Source organism: Phaenicophaeus curvirostris, chromosome Z (genome assembly GCF_032191515.1).
Source record: "Phaenicophaeus curvirostris isolate KB17595 chromosome Z, BPBGC_Pcur_1.0, whole genome shotgun sequence".
In the NCBI taxonomy this organism is placed as follows: Eukaryota; Metazoa; Chordata; class Aves; order Cuculiformes; family Cuculidae; genus Phaenicophaeus; species Phaenicophaeus curvirostris.
This window is the reverse complement of record NC_091431.1, coordinates 65,897,485-65,923,594: the sequence shown is the minus strand read 5'-3', so window position 1 is coordinate 65,923,594 and position 26,110 is coordinate 65,897,485. Positions and strand designations below refer to the sequence as shown.

Sequence of the window (26,110 nt, the reverse complement as noted above, 5' to 3'; positions counted from 1 at the left end):
AAGCCACTCTCCATGATATTTGAAAAGTCATGGCAGTCAGGAGAAGTCCCTGGTAACTAGAAGAAAGGTAGCATTATCCCCATTTTCAAAATGGGAATGGATGGGGAACGGTGGATGATGTGATTGAGAGCAGCCCCACAGAGAAGGACTTGCAGGTGCTGATTAATGAGAAGCTTGACATGAGCCAGCAATGTGCACTCCCAGCTCCGATGGCCAACTGTATCCTGGGCTGCATCAAAAGAAGCATGGCCAGCATGTCAAGGGAGGTGATTCTGCCCCTCTGTTTCTCCCTTGTGAGACCTCATCTGGAGTATTGTGTCCAGTTCTGGAATCCTTAACATAATAAGGATATGGAACTGTTGGAGTGGGTCCAGAGGAGGGCTACAAAAGTGATCAGGGGTCTGGAGCACCTCCCATACAAGGACAGGCCGAGAGAGTTGGGCTTGTTCAGCCTGGAGAAGAGAAGGCTGTGGGGAGACCTTAGAGCAGCTTCCAGGGATGCTGAAAGGGGCTACAAGAAAGCTGGGGAGAGACTGTTCACAAGGGCTTGTAGTGATAGGACTAGGGGCAATGGGTATAAACTGGAGAGGAGCAGATTTAGGCTGGGTATTAGGAAGAATCTCTTCACCATGAGAGTGGTGAGGCACTGGCACAGGTTGCCCAGGGAAGCTGTGGCTGCCCCATCCCTGGAGGTGTTCAAGGCCAGGCTGGATGGGGCCTTGGGCAGCCAGGTCTGGTGGGAGGTGTCCATGCCTGTGGCAGGGGTTGGAACTATATGATTTTAAGGTCCCTTCCAACTCAAACCATTCTATGATTCTGTGATAGGAAGCTGTGACACTCTTTTAGGGAATGACCCTTCCCTCCACTCCCTCCTCTGTTTGAACATCATAGACCAGATAAGTATTCCTGTTCAAATTCATCATGGTCCTGCAAATCATATTTTGATGACAAGTTGGTGCTTCCCAAAGGGAAATGTGTCTTATTTGCCTTCCTTCCTCTCTGTGAAAATTGTACCTCTGCAGATCAAGGAGCAGGATGTGGGTGACAGCAGTGGGATGGCCATGTGGATGGATGACCTTATGTCTCGTAAGGCCTCCAGGTTCCCAGTTAGACAACTGGCCCAGAATAACTGCCTTTTTGTCTCTGCCACAATTTATCTTAGGCAATCTAGTTGTAGAGATTTCCGTTTGTCATCCCTAGAAGTGACTTGCATGTTGTAAGGAACTATTCGTGTGCACAGAACACCACGATGAATGACAGTAAGCTTTTTCCCTTACCTGGTGCTGCCCAGCTTGCATTTACATTTGTACTATGACTTTTTCAAATACTTTGTTGAGCAAGTACATTTCTCTTCCCAGGACCTGCTGCAGCTGTTGTCTGGAGCTTTCAGGAAAAATGGAACCCAGATCTGTTTGGAGAGTGAACAAAGGCCTCTAAATAATGTGTGCCAAAGGCTGTAGAAGAATACTATAAATGTTGGAGCTGAGGCAACTGTTGCCACCTTATCCAAAACTCCCTTTTTTTGCACCATTTTTTAGGGATGCAATAGCAGAAGAAATTACAGCAGCTGGTGCTTTGTTGTTAGGGCCTTCTATCTGATGTGGAGTGGAGTTCAAAAACCTATGGTGTCCTGGCCACCTGATGTACCACTTGCACATGGTGCTAATCAGTAGAAATTGAGAGAACTTCATCTAGTATTGGAGTAAGTCGGCTCCTCCTGCTCAGAATAGGGGTGCAATGGGAGAGGTGGGTGGGGGGACTCCTACCTGCCACATATGCAGCCCTTAAAAATAGCGTTGGCTGTTGGGAGAGCCAGACTTCACACTCTTATTTTTAAGACTCTGTGTGGGAGGAGGGGATATTTCCCTGTGCTGTGTATTGCTGAAGCAATCTGTGCAAGAAATGCTGCACTGGAGAGTCAGCAGTGGGCTTTGGCTTACAAAGCACAGGGCTTAGGGGAAAGATGAGCCAACCAACACTGCCTCAGAACATCATAAATGAAGTATTAACTATGCATGTATTGTTAACAAATGCTTTAAATAGTATGATAACTTCATAGAAAAAAAGCTATAGGTCAGAAAAAGGGGTTTTGTACATAACAATTTTGTCTTTTTATGGCCTTTTTCTTTCATTTGTTTCTTGTTTCAGGCTGCATCGTTATTTGTCTTGTTTAGATGTAGAATAGGACTGCCTTGAAAGCTCCTGAGCAAAGTTTTGGAGTTGTGTAAGGGTTGTTGTAATTGGAATCTTTTAGTACTGTGCATCAGGATTTAAGTAGGATGATTGCCATTTTTCCCTCTACTGTAAAAGTGGCATTTGGAAGTCAAGACACTGTTTACAATTCTTAGTGTAATGTAATGTCTAAGGCAGCAGGACTCCAATTCTGGCTGGTGCTAGGTAGTATGTCAAACAGAGTAGATTTAATTTTTTTCCTGCACTTTTTAATGTCAAAGATTCATTGAATTCAGGCTACTAATTGCATGCTGCTTTATGCTACATTCTGACAGACCAGGTGGGCAATGCATCTCACCTGCCTATATTTCTGTAATATTTCTAATGTGCCATTTAGGAAACCAGCAAATTATTTGAGAAGATGTAGGCTATCGCAAAAATCAGAGAACAGATTATAGAAGCAGGAGAGGGGACACTGGAGCAGCTCTGGGAGAGGAGGTGCTGAGGATGCGTGAGATGAGATGAAACAAGTATGGCTCAGCTTAACAGACTGAAAGCTGAGAGCGGATGTTGCTGCCGCGTACTAATAGAGCAGGGGAGTAAATATTGGCAAGTTTACAGCTATTTAAGCTAAAGGTTAATGTTAGCACAAGAACAGAAGGGTATAAGCTGGTTATGAACAAATCCAGGCTAGAAATCAGAAAGTGATTCTTCTAATTCTTACTGAACAGCTTCCAAACAAGTTTCTTTGTCCTTTCTGTTTCTAATTAATCTAAAAATGGGTCTGTTTGTGAAAGCTATTATATGACAATCCCCTGTGGGAGCAAAGAATGGGACTTTGTCATCCAGGAAGCCTTCAAGTAGGCTGTGAGAAATGTCTGTGGAACCACAGTCTCTATTAACTATTTTTCATAGTGTAGCCTCCCCATACTCACACTGCCCACCTGCCCGCCTTTGCTGCCAAGCTCTGCTGCATCTCAGGACCCAGTGGGTTTCAGAGCACAACCAGAGGTGTGTGGGAGAGGTATTTGCTATTTAGATGCTGTCACTGAAGTAAAATTGTGAAAATTATCCAGTCCTTCTTCAATGATGACTTTCCATGCAGTTGCACTGCAGATATTAAGGATGCTAGATTGTGCAAGGGGTTTCTTGAAGAACTGTAGTTGTTAGTGACTCATGCCTGGTCATTAACCTGTCATAGATATAATTTTGTTTTCTGACAAATGTTGAAGTGATAAGAGTTTCAGAAAATAAAGTGTATTTGTAAACAGGTTTGTTCTTAAATGAGATTTAAAAAATTCCCCATGGGATTCCAGTTGCTTATTTGGACAGTAGATTGCAATTGATCTTGTACTCATTAAAAGTTTTGAAAAGCTAGTAAATTATTTTTCTAGGAGAGCTGGAAAAGCAATAGAGAATATTAAGGCAAAATCAGTGATGTGTACTAAAAAGAAGATAATGGAGCTATCCAGCTAGAAGAGGATTTAGATTTAGCCTAGAACTGACCTATCTATTTAGCCCTTCTTTGGTCAGTACTTTAAGTTGTTACATACAAGAATATATGAAATATAAATAAAGATTGCTTCAAGTAGAAGATCAGTTTATTTTAACCATGTTTCCATCTGTTCTTTATTTTTGTTACTGAGTCAATATTCACCTTGTATTTTAAGGTAACACACATTTTTGAGAAACTGTTATAAAGAAACAGGGAGTGCTAAATTTTACTGCAATTTATTTAAATTTTTCTATTTTTTTCATTGTATCATGTTAATGCAGCAGATTGAACTGCATGCAACTTTTTGTGACACCTCATATAATGGGTATTTGAAGGATCCAGTTTTGTCTATAGATTGGCTGGTGTGTTCACTCTGAATTTTGTTATGCCTAATTTAAGGAACTTAATTTCAAGTAAGTACAACTCTCCTTCATATTTGTGTGACATGGATACATTACTCATCCTAATTAAGTCTCTCTATTTTTAGCTAGCAGTAGTAATAGCTAGTTAATATACAACTTTGTGCAGCTGTTACAGCATAAGACAGGATGATTGTCTTTGAATCTGTTTCTCTCCAGTTTTGGTGGAGATGGAGTGGCTTCTGTGACCTGTGAACACAGAGTAGAGGCAGATGCTGGAATTCCACCCCCCACCCCGGGCCCCGCTCAGTATTTGAGTGTGTTTTGGTCAAACTGTGCTTGTCCCTCCTGTCACAGACTTGCCAAAGGGGCTTGCTGGCCTCTCAGGCACTTGCCTTAGGTCATCTATCTAATCAAAGCCTGCCTGTAGCGCAGTTTTCATTCCCTTGGAGAAGCTTTCTAAATCCAGTCGTTTTCATGTTTTGCATTAAATTTCCTCCCCGTCCCTCCCCATTAGGGGAGCAGACTGACTGGGTTTCTAGACCCAGTTAATTCAGGTGCATTTTATAGAGCCTGTCAATTGCCTTTACTGGAGAAAAAAAAGCTGTCTCTGACTTTATTAATCTGGGTGTGATTGCTGAAGTCAGCTTTGTCGAGTTACAAAGTGGCAGTGCCCCTGTTTTTTTTTGTTCGGTGCCTACACTAACAGTGTCCTCAGAGACTCAGAGGCTTATATGTGGTTCATAACAAGTATTTATGTGGTGTATTTTGGTACATTAATCAACTGCTGCCTTCTGCAGGGAATACAAATGCAAAAATTATTCCTATCTACACAGGGAAGCATATTATTTAAGCCAGGAGTTGTAAAAATGAAGATAAGGTAGTAAAAAAGGTTCTTTCCCTGCTTTTTGGAAGTTGACGCATGTGTAACCCATGAAGAAGGTGCTACCAGAGGAAGCAGTCCATCATCCAATGCAGCTGAGTGTTGATCCATGTGGTTATTCATAGAATCAATTATAGAATAGTTTGGGTTGGAAACGACCTCAAAGCCCATCCAGTTCCAACTCTCCTGCCATCCACAGGGACACCTTCCACTTGTTCAGGCTGCTCAAAGCCTAGTCCGCCCTGTCCCTGAACACCTCCAGAAACGGGGTATCCATGTCTCCACTGAGCATCAGCCTATTCCAGTGGCCCACCACCCTCACAGGAGAACATTTCTTCCTAATATCTAATATAAATCTCCCCTCTTTCAGTGTAAAACCATTACTCCCTGCCCTATCCCTGAACTCCCTGACAAAGAGTCCCTCCCCGGCTTTCCTGTAGACTCCCTTTAAGTACTGGAAGGCTGCTATAGGGTCTCTCTGGAGCCTTCTCTTCTTCAGGCTAAATGACCCCAAATTTCTTTATTCCCTCTGCCAAGCTGTTACATGATGCTGTACAAGCCATGGTGGTTTTTGAAAAGGCTTTTCCCATTACATCTCCCTGCGAACTGTTATATTTTTTTTAGCTATTTGGCTTAATATGCTGGAAATGAGCCACCAGAGCAGTAAGTGAAGTAGCTAGAAGCCAGACTTCATAGTGTTTGATATGCTTGAAACTTAAGTACTGTGAAAAGCCAGGGTTCTGTTTTCTTGAAATGACTGCCCAAAAAGAGAAGAAGGTCTGGACCTGGCTCTGCCCTCATTTTTCTCTTATAATTGGGACTTTCACTTCACAGGTATGCTATGAAAACACCAGTTAATGCTTGAATTATTTAAGCAATATGATGATGAGTGCAAAGAACACTCCTTAGCCCGCTGCAGCTAACAGTGATGTAACTATGTAATGTCAGGGCAGGGCTGAGATACAATAAATAGTGCATGTTGTCATGCTTTGAATAACATGAAGGAAACCATATTAAGTAGTTTCTTCAGTGAGCAATAGGACACCCTCTTGTCTTGCTAAGAAAGTGGTTTACCTCCAAGTGGAGAAGGAACCATCTTTAAGTTCATACTGGGCGCTATCCTGTAGGATCAAGGTGGTGAATTTCTGTAGCCAAATCCTTATGTCCTGGACCTAGCTTCTGCAGAAAGCACAAACTGTTTGTTGGAGACCCTCAAGCTCAGGTAGGAAAACATGCTCTGCAGTGTTTGCATTAAGCTGCTGTATTATGGACGGCTGGGTTGTCATGCAGACCACCCGTGGGAGCAATGCACCTTCATGCCTCTTAGCACATACATGTGTTACCACGAAGTTTCCTACCTGAGACAGGTTCTGGAATGATACAGATAAAGAACAATAAATCCAAGACCCCGGCAGTATGTGAAGAGATTAACTGGACCATATGTCTTCAAAAATGTCCCTGAAAAATGCATGTACACCCTTTGTGAAAACATTCTGGGATGGAGATTTTGTAGCTTCCCTAGACAACTGATGCTCGCTTACACTTACGATTAAAAGCTTTTCCATATGCCTAACCTAGCATTCCACTGCTGGAAGTTAATCTGGTTATTTATATGTATTTACAATAGAAATGCTGACTAGTTTCCTTCCCTTGTGCTTGCCTCAGTTATTCATGCTTGCCTCACTTATTCATGCTTGAAGGCTGTTGTGTCTACCTGAGCTCTAAATTTCGAACTTTTCCTTCCCAGGTTTCTTGATCAAAAAACTAATTACAGCTCTAACTGAGAGTGTAATTTCAGATTTTTCCACCTCCAGCACATGTCTGTGTTCAGGTGCCTTTGCCTTTTAGCGATGCTGATTATTTAATTAGATGTGCAATTAAAACATTGATCATAATTTTCCAATTTTGTGAAATATCAAGTCCTTATGTTTAGGATGCCATCAGTAGAGAAAGAGATGTAATTTGAAGGAGGAAGCAGCAGAGGGAGAGTTTTCTCTGCTATAAATGCTTCCTCACTGCCTGTTGACCTAAGATGTTTAAGCTGACTCTAGTTTAAAAGCTGGTGTTATAGGGAATGCGAGTATCTGCTGGTAACGTTTTTGAGATAGCTGTGTTGCAGAGGGCAGCACACAATTGCTAGCAGTCCATCTTCTACTTGTACATTTTGATTGAAAGTGGAGAACGACAATTCAGGTAGAGAACGGCTTTCACACTTTGAGATGGGCAGCCTAAACCCAGGGCAAGAGCTCTAGGGCCTTTCAGTTGTTTTTAGGGGCACATGCCTGTAATTGCTGGGGCACAAAGCGATAACATGCCACCCCAGAGGCTGTCACCTGACACAGCTTTCCTTTTAAAGTTTGATTTTAAAGCCTGATGTAGGCTGTACCAAGTGAGATTGGTACTGTCTTGGCAGCAGCTCGTGAAAGAAGTGTGTTGTCTGGGAGGTAAGGCACTATTGTGCACAGAGTGGCTGATCTTACTGGTTGAGGAACAAAATGGCCTCTCCTGTGAAGTGCTGAGTTACAGAGCTGACAGTAGTTGGTTTTGTATCCCAAAAGTTAAGAGTGCAAACATCCACGTGGAAGTGAGAATGATGCAAGTATGTTTCGCCTGTGTGTTTAAAGGGCTTCCTCAAATCTCTTAGGAAAGACTTTGTCATTGTGAGTGACACTGATGACCATGGACAAATTAAGTGGAGGATAATTTTAATCTGAGCTTCTCTAACTTTCTGACCAACACTTCCTTAAGGATTTTGCTCCTTAAAACTTCCCATGTCAGACTAGATCTGTTCTAGTCTCCTCCCTTGGAGGAGTCTTTGGTGTGGCAGCCGCTTCCCCAGAGGGATGGAGGTGAGAGGACTCACTGCAGGCAACTCTAAAGTCTCTGAACAATCCTACATTGTTGGCCTAAACTGTGAAGTGGAAAGATTCATAGCTGTGTAAACTAATTTTTTCATTAACCTTATAGAAATCCCACTCCTTGATGAGGCTTTGCGCAGCCTGATCCATGGATGGTGTCCCTGGCCAGGGCAGGGAAGTTGGAACTGGGTGATCTTTAAGGTCCCTTCTGACCCAAATCATTCTATGATTCTATAATCTTACTGCATTCTTGGCCTTGGAAAGATCCTTTGTTCTCAGGCTGTGTGAAAGTCTTCCCTTCTATTAGTTCAGCAATGTTCACGTCTCAGGATTCAGCATACAATCTTACAGTCAAATAATGTTAACACGTGGAGAGTAAACATCTTTTGTATGAATACGAGTCAGCGTTTTGTTCTCTCATGTTCACAACAAATGCATTTACATTGCCTGTCTTTCGAAGGTAAACAGTCTTAATACCTTTGATCTTTACCATTTTTTCAACATGCCACTGCTATTCTTGTCTTTCTATAAAATGACTAATTCACCTTCTGTGGGAGGAAAAAAGCACTTTTCAGGAGGGAGAACTTTTGGGTAAGATTGTCTCCTTCCTTTCCTTTAACTGCTTCAAGGCCAACGTATAGGTATTATTAGTTTCTAACGTGTGTATGGTGTTGGAGGAGGTACATGTGCCGTTGTTCCCTTCAGAGCACGCAGGTTACCCTTGCACCTTGTACTACCCTTTCCTGAGGGAACAAGAAAGAATCAGTGCTTTGGGTGACACCCTGTGTAAAGAAGCTCGTGCTTTTATCTGAAGGCAACACCTTGATTGTATGTTTCCTAAGCATGTTCATTGTAATGTCAGAAATAGCATTGACAGGGTGGTTTTAAATGCCATAGAATGTACAGTCTCCTCTCTTCCATGCTCTGTCCCAGCAGCACTGCTTTGGTTGTGGTTATGCATGGCTCCTCGAAGTGTGGCATTCACTGGGGAGTGGGATTGCATTAACACTTTGGTCTTCAGACTGCTCATTGACTGGATCTTCTTATGGCTTTGAAGAAGATAGTAAATGGCATGTTTTCACTGCTAAATCAGTTGATGAACTTTACCCTGTGTATTTGGACTTCTAAGGTCTAATGCAGCACTGAGCTTAAGCTGCCTTACTAGGAACTCTTGTCTTTAGCAGGTGGTTTCATTTGGGACAGAAGGTTCTTAATTTTCTTCCAGTGAAAGACATTAAAAAGTTGTTTTAGAGAGCACTTGAGTCAGAGATGTCTGGGGCCATTTGTGAGATGAATTAAACCTGAGTGTAAGTTGGACAGTGTTTGTCCCTGCTGTTGCAGACAAGCTCTCTCCGTTGTTCCTCTTCTGTCTTTACTTTTTTTCCGTCTTGGCTCTTTGTTTCATCTCTCTATGTAACATTTTTGCTCTGTGAGTTAATTAGCCATCCCATTCTGTTCTTCCTGGAGAGCCAGGACACTACAAGTTTTTTGGTTTGTATTCCTGCAGGGAGAAGGGGTACAAGCGTGGGAGAGGGAGGAGCAAAACCTGTGCTCGAAGTGTGCACATTTTCGTTCGGTTAATCCACTCGTGCTCATGAAGGAATTGCTTACTTTTACAATTTTATCAGTAATTCGGTACTTTACAGGAAGTTGGAATGAAATAGATGAGGATTAAAAAAGAAGAAAGAGTAATGTATACCTCGCAGACATCAAAGCGTTGGCCTATATAACTGAGCCTAGCTTTATCAGTTTTAATAATTCCCTGCTGGCTCAAGCTAAAATTAAAATCTGTTGGCGAATTAAAAAATCACAGTGAGAGGTATTTAAAATTTTAAGTGGAAGTTTGTTTCTGTAGTAGACGGCAAATAACTCAGTGCTCAGAGCCTAAAGGTAAAGCACACTCTTTCTCACAGTATTTATTCAGATGGAAGTTGTGCCTGTTTTTGCCGATTTCAAATTATCTTCATTTCTTCAGTAATCAAAACATCACAGAAAAACAGAGCCTGTGGCCTATGTCAATCTGCTATGTTGGGAAAGGGTTTTAAAATGTTTGAAAGTGCAATCTTCCTTGCCTCTAAGGGCACCTGTGTTTTTGTCTTTTTGTAGCCACATTTTCCTCTCAGCTTCTTATGAGCTCTGGTGAGGGCTGTGACATTTTCCAGTGCTTCATTGCTCATGACCTCTATTAGCAAAGTCTCCTGTCTTTTTATCTGATGACGATTGCTTGTCTTTTTCTGTGTGTTTTTCTGCTCATGTTTTTATGAGACAATGAATATTGGGATTTTATGTGTCAGTGCTTTGAAATATTCAGAGGCTCTTTGGATCTCAAGAACTGCAGCTGGAGGATTTTGTTTGGCCCCACTGCCGTTTTTGACTTGGATGTGCTGTTGTCTGGTGTTGATGGCTGCAACCGCGAGCAAAGACCAAGGAAGGAAGGAACTTGAAGAGCAGAGACAGCCGTGACAAGATGACATTGGCCTCATTTGTAGTAGGATTTTTGGAACGTGTAAGCCATGTAAAGGTCTGGGAGGCTGTCTGATGTCTGCTTCAGATGGGAGTTAATGTGTGTAACAAAGTGTCTGAATGGATGCTTAGTATGTTTTGGGTATTTTTTTTCAACTATTGCTGTGAAAGAGACCCCTGGCAAGATCTTTCTTTGTCTTTTTCATGTGCAGAGCTTTGAAAGGTACTAAGTGCTGTGCAAATCCCAGGTTGCATTTTTATTTTCTCAGTTGGGCAGTCCTTAGCCTTATATGGATTAATTTGATGCAGAGCTTTGGCTCTGAGCTCAAGTGCCCTAATTGGTGGGTCTAGCAGCAATCATTTCTATTGCAGGGAGCCCAGTGTCCTCAATTGGGTAGGAGCCCTGTTATTCTGGCGGGTGCAAGCATATAATGAGAAACTTGGGGTCAGACTCTTAGAGTCATTTAAGAATAAAGCACATCTGAGAAACTGACCTATGGTCCCTGCCCCTGCAGGAAGGGAAGGAGCAAGAAGAGGGAGGGTTTTCTGTAAGGAGGTCGGTAGTCTGATTCTGTGCATGACTGCATGGGTCATGGCTGTGGCTGAATAGGGAAGGAGCATAGAGTCATGGGAGTGTCCTGACTTGGAAAGGACCCACAAAGATCACAGAATCACACAGTCACAAGGTTGGAAAAGACCTCCAGGATCATCAAGTTCAACTCTTGTCCCTGCATAGGACAACCCCAAAATTCACACCACATGTCTCAGGGTATTGTCCAAATGCTTCTTGGCACTGTGACAGCTTCCCTGGGGAGCTGTTCCAGTGTTCTGCCACTCTCTGGGTGAAGAACCTTTTCCTAATATCCAACTTAACCCCCCCCCAGCCCATCATCCTGCCATTCCCTCATGTCCTATCATTGGTCACCAGAGAGAAGAGAAAAATGTTTGCTCCTTCTCCTCCCCTTGTGAAGAAGCTATAGATCACAATGTGGTCTCCTCTTGGTCTCCTCTTCTCGAGGCTGAACAGAGCAAGTGACTTCAGACACTCATCATAGGGATTCCCCTTTAAACCCTTCACCAACTTTGTGCCTGTCTTGTGGACACTCTCCTTTTTATACTGTGGTGCCCAAGACTGCACACAGCACTCAGGGTGGGGCTGCACCAGGTTGGAGCAGAGCAGGATAATCCCCTCCCTCGACTGGCTGGCGGTGCCGTGCTGGCTGCACCTCAGGACACAGTTGTCCCTCTCGGCTGCCTGGGCACTGCTGGCTCATGTTCAACTTGCTATTGACTAGAACTGCCATATCCCTTTCTGCAGCACTGCTCTTCAGCCTCTTGCTCCCCAGTTTGTGTGTATATCCAGGGCTGCCGGGTCCTAGGTACAAAATACAGCACTTTTGTTCACTAGTGGTGCTGCTGAGACAAAATACTGTGAACTCATAGTCTGCCTAGTTACTAAACTTGTGCTTATGTTCATCAAACAAACAGGTTGATGGAAATGCAAGCCTGGCTGTTGTCAGTGAACACTTCAGCGAGGTGCTGGGATAGAGCTACACGACCAGAGGGCAGGAGGTGCCAGGAGAATATCCCATGCAGTGAGGGAAGGGCTGGGAGTACAGTGGTGCTTGTGGAGAAAGCGATGAATAAAAGTTGTTATTGGTGTAGGTAAGAGATTGGAGGGGAAGTATCATTCACAGCAAGGCTGGCTCACAGGGAGGTAGGAGGTTTCTCAGCAGATGGGAGAATAGTGGCATTTCCACTTCTAAGTCATATAGGCTTTCTGCAAAATCCCACCCCACACTGTGAAAAGGCTTTGTTTTGAAAGATGTGGTGAGTTGTCCTTGAACAAAACCAGGCAATGTGCACAGCTCCTGTACAGTGCCTTTGGTGCTAAAGGCAGGGAAACAGCATTTGAGAAGGAAGTGGGTTCTTGTTGTTGGGTGCATGAAGAAGAGAGGCAGGGTGAAGGGAGCATTTGTGCAAAGGAGGATGTGAACATGGACCAACTGGCCGGGAAGATTTTCTTGGTAGCACTGCGTTAGATGCCTCTGAGGCAGCTTGTGGTGCAAGTAAGTGGTGCCAGTAATTCAGGCAGGATAAGTGCCTGCTGCTGCTCTCTCCCAGGAGAGAAGTGTCAGTACAATGTGAGTGGATCTGATTCTGTGCACAACACTTCTGCAGTCATTCTTTTATGTAACAATGTGACTTTTATTTTTGGGAAATGCAGATCAACGAGTGTTCAATCCCCCACACTCATAGCAGAACTGGTACTAGTCTTCCTTGGAAACTGGATAAGATTAATTTCATTGAGGGCATCACTGAATCCTGCGGGTTAGTCTGGGTTGAACATAAAAAATGTTTGATATGAAAATAAACATCTGTATCTGAGTTGGGCGAAGAATCGTCTTGGAGCTGGCTAATGATGTTGAGTCCTGGGCTTTTTTCCCCAGCCCCCCTGCTCAGCAGTCCTGCAGGATACCAGGAGTCAGGCAGAGTGCTTTTCCAGCACAGATCAGCTCGCTGCGCTGTACTGCCTGCTCTCATAATGCCGAAGGAGTGCATTTTGTCTTTAGTCAGATTGGCTCCATCAGTTCATATTTCCTTCTGAATGGATAATAAAGTGGAGAATCGTTTCGAGGCGAGGAGTGTTGGTGCGCGAGCGGAGTCGGGAGGCTGCGTGTGTGAGGAGCTAGGCAGTAAGCAGCTGACGAGGAGGAGTAAAGTAGCGATAGCTGCACAGCTTTCTCTCTGCCTCTGAAGTACAATATTTTCTGTTGAGTCACAACTGAAGAGAAGGATGAAGTTTTAGCTGTACTTGGTACTGCCTGAGAAAGGGAAAAGAGACACTGTGATGGTGAACTAAAGAATTTCTGTTGAGGGATACTCCTGGAAGCCGACAGGATTTCTGCATTTTTGGCTTTTATATTCATTGGCTTCTGCTGGTTTTTTTGCTTTTTGGATTTTTAGCTGCTATTTGCATTTTTTTTTTCACCCCGTCAGATCATGCCTTCAACTTTATGTGATTTCTCATCTTACTGCTGCCGTGGAACGGGATACTCTTGGTGCCTTTAACGTTGGTTTCCCCAGTACCTGAGATGGGGCACCAACACTATGTTGATAATCTCCACAGTGAAAGTTCATTATGTGGTGAACTTTTAACAGGATTAGGAACCTTTCAGGACTTATCTTTTCTATAAGAACAAGCTGTTCTATTCTGTAGTTTTCTATTAATTCTATGCATTTCATTTACATTCTAAGCTTTTATTTTATTTTGGAGTAGCAAGGTAAGTGAATGATTGGAACAAATGAAGTGGCTGGGTATAAACTGCAAGTAGGCAGCAACCAAGGAGAATTTTCTTTATTTTTAGAGTGAGTTGTGTGTATGTGTGTTTACTTCAGCAATATAGTCGCTCCATTGGAAGCTGACTGGATTTAAACATGTGCTTTGAAAAGACAATTTACTCTTAGTATGTTCATTTGCATGCTCTGTTTCTTAGTTTTTGTGTTTACCCATTAGACACTAATTGTAGGTGTCTTTTTGCTGGTATAATTGAGGTTGTGTCTGTTTACTTTTCATACTTCTCTGTTAGCAGGGCTTGTATCTCAGCTGGAATTTGACATGAAAATCACTGTGTGAAGAAGAGTTAAAGGGAAAAGGGATTTGGGGATAATTTAAACTTGATCACTTGAAAAGCAAATAGCTTGAGAATAATTAAATTACTAGTTTGATTCTTCCTTAAATGTCACTTAAACCAGGCTTGCTTTTAATGCAGAGTATTTGTCATTGGCCTGATTTCCTGTGCTGAGAAGCTTGTGAGCTGGTGAGCTGAGATGAAATGACTGGCATGCAGGAGTGATGAGGATGCTGTAGAAGCTCGTGAATCAGAGCAGATGGTGTGACTGTTTCACATATCTTTTCAGTTTTCATTCCTTTTATAAGGGCAGCTTTCTTTTGCTAATAGAGACAGCTTTCTGGGGATAAACATCAAGACTTAATACAGAATGCTAAGGTCTTCTGTCCTCAAGATGAAAAGGAGAAAGCTTATAGAGGTAAAGCTGTGGTTTTAGCCTAGAAGGGTTTTAGTTGCCAAGTGCTGGAGTTTAGTGGCATGATCTGGAAAACTCTAATTATTCCATCAGCTACCTGTGTTACCTTCACCCAGCCTGGCTGAACGCGGCGGAGTGTCTAAAGCCGTGCAGGTCAGTATCAGGAGCCAGGTCATGTAGCAACAGTCTGTACTGCAGCTTTGCTAACATTGCCCTGACAAATAAAGTTGGAGCTCCTAATTCATCATCCTGGGTTGGTGAGTGCTGCCTGTCTCGCCCTTACCAAAGTGTCCTGGCGTGCTGAGGCATTGTTACCTGGAAAATCAGCTCCAGACCTCCTCAGTGAGTAATCAGTTTTAATAAAGTTCTTAGGATGAGTGTTCATGGTGGGTCTGGTCAGAAATGCAGCACTTGCAGAGTTCACACTAATAGCCCTGGGTTGTAAATTGGATTACAAGTAGAGGAAAGGTACAGCATGTTCTGTTTCCCTTAGTCAAGGCAGAGCTTTTAGCATCCTTCAGTGTTTTTATTGCGGTACACGCAAACCTTATTTAAACAAGAAGTGCTGCATGTGTACTGTCAGCGCTGTCTGTCTGTTCTCTGATGAGAGGCAGCTGAATGATCAAAAACCTTTCTCTGAAGCCTAGCAGGCATCTCTGCAGTTCTGATCCCAAGTCCAACTAACTTGTCAGTGTGGTCCAGTGTTTGTGTTTCAGGTCTTGGTGCTGTTTCTTTTAAACAAAAAGTTGGTTCTTGCTCCTGGCTCAGCTCTTCAATACAATACTTAACCCTTAGGATCCTGAGTTTGGAAAAATCTGTTTTAAGGAACAACTAGTATTTTAGATTGTCATGGGTAAAGCATATGCTGATTGATTCAGCTCTTTTCAAAACCCCCATGTTCTGGGAATAAGGGAGTTGCTGAACTCAATTGCTTCTCAGTTTGCTCTTAAAGTGCTGAGAGCTGCTGCTGAGGTTTTGTATTTGCTGCCAAGTATTGAAGTAACTTTACATAAGAACAGTCAGTTATTCTCTTTGCCTTTTTCTCAGTGCGGGGTGGTCTCAGAACTAGATAGGTGACTTAGACTTAGCTTGCTGCCAGCTAGGCACCAGCCTTCTCCTTCTGCAGTCAGCAGCTTCCAGACTGTGCCTCCCTCTGCACTCTGGAATAACCTCTATTGCTTTAACTCTGTCTCTGGATGCTGCCTTTGCTTGGCCGCCAGGTAATGATGGACCTCATTTGTTACTGCCACCGGTGCACCACTGTGTCAGCCACTGCTGCTTTTAGCTTGCAGAAAAAGCTGTGCTAAAAGGATGTGGCTGCAGAGGGATTGAGCACATCCCAAAGAATGGCAGGGCTGCCTGGTGCTGAGTCACTCCCTGGGGGCTCCCAAAACAACTGGACATGAAAGGGCTGAAAATCTCAGTCCCTCTCCATCTGTGCTCACAGTAGTGGTACTGGGTTGATGATGGCATTAGTCCCAGTTTACAGAAAGCTGAGACACGTAGCAACTTTTGTAGCGTCCTCTGTGTTTGTAGAGGGTGTTAAGGAGTTAAAACAGAGTGTGCTATCTCCTAGCTGTACTACATAGCAGTACTCTTTAATTACATGAGTTTAATTTCATGCTGTCTTGCAAAAGAATTTTTCACACTGGTGAATGCACTTGCAGCACTTTAGTGGGTGTTTTATCCTCATCCTTAGTGGTTTTTACTGTTCCTTCACTTTGTAGCTATACTGATAACTTGCTGGTACAACAAAATATTATTCAGAGGTGGTTTTGCCTCAGCTCATTGGCTGTGTAAAAGGTAAGAAATAACTGCGATGTGGGAGGTGCAGAACCACATAAATCATTCTGCCAATATGTAGTGTTCCCTGGATCAGTTTTCCAGTGTGAGGGTGACTGACTGGATAAACCTGATCTTTTGTCACATCTACCAAATGGCCTTGGGAAGGTTTCAGCTGTATTTTTCCTATAAAGCAACAGGCAGGAAGGCAGGCTCACATTGAAGTGTTCCAACACAGTTTTTGCTCAGCAAAACAAATCTGTAGGTACAGGTGAAACCTGGACAACATCGTTGGAAGTGCTTAAAAAAATTCAGGAAGTTCTACAAGCAGAGCTGGGATGCAGTTTCACAGCTCGTGCAGTAATTCCTGAACAAGAACATAGGTGGAGCCTTGGCTGCAAAGGGACTGTGAAAGGGCTTCCAAAGGACTCTAATAATTTATTTGCTCACATTTTTTGTTTTAAAAATAATTTTCATCCTTTTGTAACTCTTGTCTGTAAAATAACGTGGGTGTATTTCCTTTTTAAGCCACTGTGAAGTGTCACGTGTCTCTTCTGCACCTTACTTCTAGCAGAAATGTCCTGAGGTGAACACATTTTTCAAGAGAACATTCTGTTCTCCATTCTTGTGCCTCTTTACCCAGGATTGCTCAGCTCAGTACCTTTGTGTTCTAATAAATCATGCCAGGATTCAAAAGTTAGAGTTTTTGTTAATTATCAGGATAAGGTTTGAAAAGAGGCACATTCTCAGGAGCAAGCAATGATGCCATGTTTAGATATGATCCAACCCAAAATTATATCTAATCATGTTAATTAGAAAATTGCATGCTCACCTCTAGAAGCTGTATATCAGCAAAGCTGTGGGTAACTCTTCATGTCTCTGTCAAGCCTTGTTGGTATGATTCTTTCAGCAATTAATGTGCTTAAAAATGCTATAATACTCCCAGTAAGAGATGATGTTTCAGCATGCAGAGTGCTGGGGCGATGTTGCTATGGCAGCCTTAGCTATGATTTCTTTCTCCTGTTAATGCCAAAACTTTTTTTTTTTTCTTTCCCCTACAATGCCCTGCATTTTGTTGTTTGGTATTCTTCACATTTAAATGGTTCTTTATAAAGTTGCAAAACCATTTATCAATAGTGTTGTTCCTTTTCCTAGTGTAATTGCTAGTACAGGCAATGCAGTGCCACTTTGTGTGGAGGATACTGTGAATGTAAATTAACCTGAAAGACTCGGTGCCATGATGGCACGAGTGGATAGCCAGAGAGGCTGCTGTGAGCTGTCTTTTTGGTTATAGTTAGTTGTTTTTATACCTCATTGCCAATGACTCTGAACATCACATCTACCCTAGGGTACCCACGCCTTCTAACATGTCTTAGTATTTCCTTAGTGTGATAGAAACCAGACGTCTGGTAGAAAGCACAGCCTCATTTAAAGGACACAGAGATTGTGCTCTCACCCACAGCTGGCTCATTGCTGTGTGGGACAGCACTGAAGGCACCGCAGAGCTGGCCCTACTTTGAGCCATGTTTGTCCAGTGACTCGAAGAATTGAAGGTGCTGCTCAGAGAGGGCTGCAACTAGCTAGCTCTACTCAGCCTGGTGAAAGACTGCAGTTTATTCCTTCATGAACTTTCTCACATTGTTATTTCTCAGTCATTGATGATAGCATGCCTTGTTTGTGCTCCTATTGTCACAGAATCACAGAATCACCAGGTTGGAAAAGACCCGCTGATCATCGAGTCCAACCATATTGTCATCACAAATCTGTATGTTAGGAGCAGAAGTAATTGTTATTTGTGCGTTATGAGGATATTTCAGAAATGTGGATGGTGACAGGGTAATAAACTGTGCAGTGTTTGTAGTAGTTCACCTGTTTCCCCTGTTTAAAATCTTAATATGTCAGTTTTGCCCTCATGGGAATTGCTCAACAACCGGCGCATCCCCAGGTGAAGCCAGAGATGCCTTCCTCCTGCTCAGCGTGAGCCTGGATTCCTTTTGGAAAGCTGGAGAATGTGGAAATTACGGTACCTGTGCATGCTGCACTTCAGTCTGCACACCCAGAGACAGCTGTGCTGAACTGAGTATGGAATTCTCCTGGACAGAAGTGCCTGCTAAAAAGGCAGTCAAAACAATGCTTCTGTAGTCATTGAGGGCTTGGTATCTGGCAGCATACCAGGATGCAAATACTCTTTCTTTAGAGACCTGATTTCTTGTTAAGTGTTAATGTGACTCCTGGAGCGATTCTGGAAGAGAAAAAGACATCAGCGAGGGTTTGCATCCAGATTAGAGTGGATATTTTTTCCTGGCTGAACCTGCATTAACTGTCATTGGCACTTTGCCCATCTGCACTACAAACAAGCATGACCCTAGCACAGGCAACATTAGAGGAATAAAGGGCCTTTACAGGGGACAAGTGGCTGCCAAGGACCTTGTCTGGAGCAGAGAGGAAGGGAGCGGGAGTGAACTATGAGCGGGCAGGAGGAGTGATGGGCAAGACAGGAGGTGCAGAAGCACTTTGGGACCAGCCTACATGATGAAGTGGGTGAATACCCGGAGCTCCAGGTCTGAGTGTGGGTCTGAGGTGGCAGAAGGCAGGAAATCGGGGGAGGAAGCCTGTGGGAGAGGTGCAAAGAGGGCGATTCTCATACCTGCTTCTTGACATTCTTGTAAGTGGGCAGTGTTTTGCTCTTTGGTGGAAATGTAGATTTCCATCCACTTGCTTCCACTGTAGGGACTGTTGGAGAAGCTTCTGTCTGAGCCAGAGCTGTCATCTGCATGTTCTGCTGTGGCCTTGATCCCATCCTGGGGGTAAACAGTTTCTCTCCCTCATGGGGCAAGCTGGAAAGGTATTGGTAGTATTTGAAATCCAAGATGATTTTTGAACTCTCTAATGAAATAAGTATTTCTGTATAACTGTACATACATATACATATGTATATACCAGAAACACTATATTTATGAATAAAAATGACAGCATTGTTGTATTTGCACTGGGCTGCCTGCTTTGGAATGGGGCTGCAGTCCTGCAAGTACTCAGCAGAAAAAAAGTGTTCTCCGTAACAAACTGCTGCTGTCTAGTGTTGCAGCAGGCAAGGGAAATGAGTGTGAACTCTGGCTTGAATTGATTGCTATTTTAAACTAAAATGATCGTTAAATCCCTTTGGTGCTGTGAAGGCTGTGTGCAGAAAGAAGCATGACAAACATTGAGCTTTCAGAGGGAATCCTTGCACAGGCACGTGTAGGCTTTTCTCCTAGCACTTGGGGTTTGATATGCTGGAAAATATTTGAAATTAGCATCTCTGTGTGCTACCCTCAAGCAACACAAGTAGGGGACCACAACCATAGAGCTCTTCTTCTTGAATTCAGGTGCCTCCTCTGTGAGGGTGCACTTCTTAACGTTGATTCAAAAGTGTTTTTCTGGTATTAAACACCACTTAGCCACTCAAGTGAAAGGTAAACTGTGTAAGTGGTGGAAAAAGAAGTGAGCCTGAGCAAGTATTTTTTAGGTCAGCCCTGTTCCTTGAAGGAGTAGTTAAATAGAAAGATGTGAAAAAGTAAACCAGATCTTTATGGACCAATGACCTGAAAGTTCTATCAAATTAAAACTTATTTTCTTTAAGAGGGCATTTACACAAAGGCAGGTATTGCCTCTGGTATGGAAATTCACCTGATATACTCGGTGATGGGGCTTAAATCTGAAGCACAGATGCAGCCTCTGTTATAGCATATCAGTTTGCTGTGATTATGGAGATTGGTCTTTGCAAATGCTGCTTTCTCCCAATTAAAAATCTTTCTCTCCTTCCCTGCCCCCCAAGAGAAACAACAAAAATTCAGCAGGATAAAAATGCTCACTGGCAGAAAAATGCTGGTGGTGGTGTAAATGGCTGTCAGTTGGAGCAGAGGGGTGTCGATGAGGGTTTCTGCACTGCAGCAGCTTGGGATCAGTGCACATGTAGAAAATTTGAGTTAATGCTTTGAAAATGAGAATTGTTATGTGACATCTGAAAGAGGCACCAGGTGAAAGCTGCTGTGAGCTGTGGAGCTGGCCCTTGGGCAGTGAAAATCATAGAATTGTTGAGGTTGGAAAAGACTTCTGAGCTCATCCCGTCCAACTGGCAACCCAACACCACTGTGCCTACTTAGCCATGTCCTGCAGTGTCACTTCCACATGTTTTTTAGAGCACCTCCAGGAACGGTGACTCCACCACTTCCTTAGGCATCCTGTTCCAATGCTTTCATTAAAGTAATTTTTCCTAATATCCAATCTAAACTTCCCAATGCATGGAGTGAGTTCGTTGGGATTTAGATCAAGGCCTCTATCCAGTGCACACAGACCTACTATAGTGTTCAGTCCTCCGCTTAGCATGAGAGGTTGGAAAGTTTGGGCTCAGCACCTTGTCCAGCGTTCTTCAGTGGCAATGAGTACTGCTGGAACCACATATGACCTTCCCTGCAGAAGATGTCAGGTGTGCAAAGACTGCACACCTGACGTCAGGTTGTCAGACCTCAAAGGTGATGTGAATGGAGTGGCAAAAACAGTCTTCGTATGAACTGTAACAAGTTAGCGTTAAAACAGCTAAACCAAAAACAAGGTTAAACCCCCTGTTTTTACTCCTTTTGATGTGTCAGAAAACTTTCCTGTGCAAAGCTGGATGCACTTGGCAAAATTTAAGTTAGGCTGAAAGTTGCATGGAGTGATTATATTTGTGTGGAATGGAGCTTAATATTTTTATTTTTTTTTTTTAGAACTAGGTAATTATAAAAATGAAAGACAAGTTAGTGTAGATCTTAAATCAAACAAGAATGTGAGAAAGAATGTGTCCTTCAGCAGCAAATCCAAATTGAATCATCAGAAACACTGGTGTTCTTCAGTCACCTTGGCTCCAGGAAGACCTCTGAATGGGTCTCTCTCTGCCTTACTCCCAGGAAGAAAAAGCTGATTGTATGTTGCTTAGTAAGTATGTTGCCCAGTCAACATGGGTTCATGAAAGGCAGATCTTGCCAAACTAACCTGATCGCCTTCTATGACAAAATGACCTGCCTGTTGGGTGAGGGAAAGGCTGTGGATGTATCTTCCTGGACTTCAGTAAAGCCTTTGACACAGTTTCTCACAGCATTCTGCTTCAGAAACTGTCAGCCTCTGGCCTGGACAGGCGCACACTCTCCTGGGTAGAAAACTGGTTGGCTGGCCGGGCCCAGAGAGTGGTGGGAAATGGAGTTAAATCCAGGTGGAGGCCAGTGACAAGTGGTGTCCCCAGGGCTCAGTGGTGTGTCCAGCCCTGTTCAATGTCTTTATCACTGACCTGGATGAAGGCATCGAGTGCACCCTTAGCAAGTTTGCGGATGATGCTGAGCTGGGTGGAAGTGTCGATCTGCTGGAGGGTCGGGAGGCTCTGCAAAGGGATCTGAACAGGCTGGACCGCTGGGCTGAGTCCAATGGCATGAGGTTTAACAAGGCCAAATGCCGGGTCCTGCACTTGGGGCACAACAACCCTATGCAGTGCTACAGACTAGGAGAAGTCTGGCTGGAAAGCTGCGTGGAGGAGAAGGACCTGGGGGTGTTGGTTGACAGCGACTGAACATGAGCCGGCAGTGGCCCAGGTGGCCAAGAAGGCCAATGGCATCTTGGCTTGTATCAGAAACGGTGTGACCAGCAGGTCCAGGGAGGTTATTCTCCCTCTGTTCTCAGCACTGGTGAGACCGCACCTCGAATCCTGTGTTCAGTTCTGGGCCCCTCACCACAAGAAGGATGTTGAGGCTCTGGAGCGAGTCCAGAGAAGAGCAACGAAGCTGGTGAAGGGGCTGGAGAACAGGCCTTATGAGGAGTGGCTGAGAGAGCTGGGGTTATTTAGCCTGGAGAAGAGGAGGCTGAGGGGAGACCTCATTGCTCTCTGCAAGTATCTGAAAGGAGGTTGTAGGTAGGAGGGTGCTGGCCTCTTCTCCCAAGTGACAGGGGACAGGAGAAGAGGGAATGGCCTCAAGCTCCACCAGGGGAGGTTTAGGCTGGACATTAGGAAAAAAATTTTCACAGAAAGGATCATTGGGAACCTTAACAGGCTGCCCAGGGAGTTGGTTGAGTCACCTTCCCTGGAGGTGTTTAAAAGATGGGTGAATGAGGTGCTGAAGGGCGTGGTTTAACGTTTGATAGGAATGGTTGGACTCTGTGATCCTGGGAGTCTTTTCAAACCTAGTTATTCTGTGATTCTGTGAGGTACAGCAGTGAAGACATATGAAAGTTTTAAGTAGTTAACATAGTATTTTTTTTAAAATTTTGCTCTTTACAGAGAGGATTTAAATCGGGAAATGGTCCACTGACAAATCTTGAGGGTTGGAGTAGAAGTGACGTGCAGAATCTTCATGCTGTCAGCTCAGCCTGTTTGTACATATGCTGAGTGTGGCATATTTATCTGCAGGTTAGCTTGGTAGCTTTTAAGCTTTGAAGTTTCTGCATGTATTTTTTTAGTGTTTGGTAGCAAAATATTAAGATAAAAATATTAAAATAGCAAGAAGGTTTTACAATTAAAATCTGTCATCCAGTCTTCCTGCAACTTTACATCACTGTGCAATTCTTGTGGGATAGCTGGTACTGCGCCAAATTAATCTTGATTTCTGCGTTGGTTTGAAGCAAGAAAGCATGAAGATTATGAGTTTGAAAGGAAATGTGCAGGGATAAGATCCCTAATAATTTTCAGAATTCTGTATTCAGAGGAGCAACTAAATCATAGAGTGCACAATTGCCAGGAGCTCAGCTTAGAGTAATTTGCAAACCTGCTAGAAAAAGGCAGTGGGCGCAGAATTGCTCTTTTATTCTTGTTTTTAATTTCTTGATTGAAGAGGCAGTGAGGAACACTTACTTTAACAAAGAAGGACCTGATCTGGGGACGTGGCCAAAACCAAGACGATGTCTGTATACTTTAAATAGCACATCCTCTTTCTGTCTGCGTTTACATGGGTGCTGTTTTTTTAAATTCTGCTGCTTAAGTTACTTTGGCTATTTCTGTCTGAACCAAGCTGTAATGTTTTTTCCCCTCTTTTGGTAGCTGCTTCGTGACAGAGTAAGACCTGGATGTGAGTTGTGCATTGGAAGTGATTGATGTGTGCTTGTGCAGCTTGTAGCACTATGAGAAACACAGGTGCAGCTGCCGATAATGTTTGCTAGAAGTAGATTGAAAAAGCAAGAAAATGAAATTACGCTTCTTCATAGAAAACCTGTTGTAAAGCTTTGGAGCAAGAAGCAATTCCAGAAGCAAAAACTCCATTTGTTTCTGCGGGACAAAATGAAGAGGCTTCTTCAAGGCCAGGTAGATGAGAATCCAAACCACGCTCATCACTGCCAGCTCTCCCCAGTGGAGATTGAAACAGACATGTTTGTTTGTGGGATAAAGAGGAGCTCTATCAGCACTGAATTTTCCACTGCTGGAGGGGACTTTCATCAGGATGGAGGACATGATTCAAAGGGAGTAAGCGAAGTCTGTGTTGGTGAGGTGGAACTGAACTGGGATGGCTATGTGAAAATACCATGCTCAGTTCAACAGCACAGAAAGGGAAATTCTTCTGATGGCATGATGCAGACATCTTCTGAAAGAAAGGGCAGAGTGACTGAAGGGCAGGACCTTTCTTCCCTGAGCATTGCCATGAGCTGGAGGGAGGTAGCTGAAAGGCAAGGGTGCTTTCCCCAGGAAAAGCCCACTGCATACAAGAGTCGTAGACGGCAATCAAGAGATCGCTCAGCTGATGTGGTTGATTATATTGTGAAAGAGCTCCAGGGAATAAGTCGCATCCAGACAGAGATTGCTGAGCTCCGGCAGCACCTCAACTTGATAAAAGGCTCTGTGGATGAAGTCTCTAGCTGCGTGGATACGGTCTTGAGTGAGATAGAAGGCCTGCAAAGTGGCTCCACTGGCAAAACCCAGGGTACACATGCTCAAGGTCCAAGTAAGGAGGTACACAAGGAAGAACCAATATTATATTTTTATGGTATCCCAGAAAAAGATGGTGAAAACACAATAGAGCTTATCTGCAGCTTCTTATCTGAATACCACTGTTTCAATGGTATCCAGTGCAGTAAGTATATAAAAGATGCTTATAGATCAGACATTGGTACAGGCAAGCCATTAACACCACGACCAGCAGTTGTAAAACTTGTCAGTTGTGAACAGAGGGACTTTATTTTACAGAAATCTAACCTTCTGCAAAGCTCAGGGGTCCAGATTGTTACCAGTGAAGAGCAGAAGCAGCAGAATGGCCAAAGGGGCGGCAAAATGGATTCAGCGTCTTTGCAGTCTGGCTTCAAGAAAAATCATCTCAACTCAGTGAATCCTGATGCAACTCAGAAAACTGATGCAGTTCAAACTGACTCATGCCAGGTTAAGTGTAAAAGCACAAGCAGGAAAACGCATTGTGCAGGGGAGAAATCGGATTCTGTCCAGAGGTCAACCTTGACAAAGAAAAGCAACTTGATACCTGAAACTGGGAAGGAAGTACAAACAATAAGCTGCAGTGAGCTGCCTTCAGATGAGAGAGACATTCACCTGGCCTTACAGGAACCTCTGCAAGATCCACTGGTGACCAATTTGGCCAGATCAGGTGATGGAAGTTACTGCTGCTCATCTGACTCTTTGGGCCGTGCAAGTCAGACATGTGTTTCAAGCAGTGGTAGTGAGCACAGGCTTGATGCTGAAAGCATCACTAAAAATGGTTCTTCCCTTCCAGATAAAGATGAGGGGATAACTGCAAAAGAAATTGAAATCGACTGTAATACTCCGTGCAAATTTATGAGTTTGGAGAAAGGTGATACTCAGAGAGAAGATGTTTCTAGTGGAGTGACAACCATTAGCTATGACCATACAACAGATGAAATGGCTGATAGTAGTGACAGCTTGAAAGATATGATCCAAATGGACCTGAATGATCAAGATCCAACTGATCAGGTTTTTAGGGATGTCCTGGAAAATTCCCAATATTTCCTTGACCATTCCAAGGATAACATTGATCTTGTAGATGTGAAGTTTTACACTAATAAGCTTGGGAAAGCTATTAATCACTTCAGGTCTGCTCTGCAAGTGGTGTTTCACAAACTGGAGACAAGTGATTCTGAAATCCTTTTGGAAAATGATAGTGGCTTACAGATGGATGATGACAATACGCTAATGCTGACCAGTTCAGGTATGTGTGGCAGCTCTGACAACTTTGCAGAAACCCCTCCTAGTCAGTCTTCTGACAGCCAGGCAAACCCAACCGTAAACAGTGAAGCATCTGCTCAGGTGCAGTTTGTTCCTTCTAGTCATTCCTCTGTTCCACACGAGCCTCCTGTTTCCAACTTGGTGCCATCATCTGACTGTGAAATCCCCTCTGGGCAGCACTTACCTCCTGAGGAGCCTGGAGGAGACGTGAACTGTCTACCTGATCCAGCAAAGGAGTGCAGACCCATGAGCCTTGACAAGGTGTGCGCAGAGACCATCTACCTGAACAAGTGCATCAACAATTTCAAAAATGTGCTGAGGGAAAAGAGACAAATGCGTAGGAGACTCTTAAAAGAATTAGCACAGGAAGGAAACTGGATTTCCGCTGAGGAGACAAATTCAGGTAAACAAAAAAAAAAAAAAGTGTTCTTAAGGAGATGTCAAAATCTGATATTTTTGCAGCCGGTAGCCAACACCTCACTTTGTGGGTGAACGTTTTTTTAGGGGTTGTGAGCAAGTATGTATGAAAGCAAGTACATATATTTGTACAACAGTACTGATCAAGAATACCTAAAACTTACTGTGTAACACTGAAATGCAAGTTAGCAAGCTTCACCTCTTTTTTTTTTTTTTTTGAGAGAGAGCGGGAGATTTACAGTGTGTCTTCAAAATAGCAGGTGTTAGAGTTTTTCATCATAATTCGTGACTTGGTTTCTTGTTAAATATAATAGTTAAGACATGTGATAACAAGTGTGCATTTGAGCTATAAGTAGCCAGATTTGCAGTTTGGGGAGTTGAGTGGATCCAAGACTTCAAGTGGCTCCATCACGAAGTGGGAGTTCTCAGTGTTTAATCACTGCTACATGTTAT

At 43.5% G+C, this 26,110-nt stretch overlaps 1 protein-coding gene across 19 annotated transcripts in view; it reads left to right on the top strand.

Annotated features, from left to right (window-relative positions):
- The window catches only part of UNC13B (unc-13 homolog B), a 229,945-nt gene that overhangs the window by 93,519 nt on the left and 110,316 nt on the right, over window positions 1–26,110 (top strand). For 3 of the 19 annotated variants that reach the window (XM_069880888.1, XM_069880889.1, XM_069880887.1), the window contains exon 1: window positions 22,870–25,643. The exons of 10 other annotated variants lie outside the window; for them this stretch is intronic. In XM_069880888.1, coding sequence (XP_069736989.1) covers window positions 23,207–25,643 — 2,437 coding nt within the window. In that variant the 5' untranslated portion in view covers window positions 22,870–23,206. Of the gene's footprint in view, window positions 1–22,865; window positions 25,644–26,110 lie in introns of those variants that run through there. 6 more of the 19 variants (XM_069880892.1, XM_069880890.1, XM_069880896.1 and 3 more) reach the window with 4 other exon arrangements.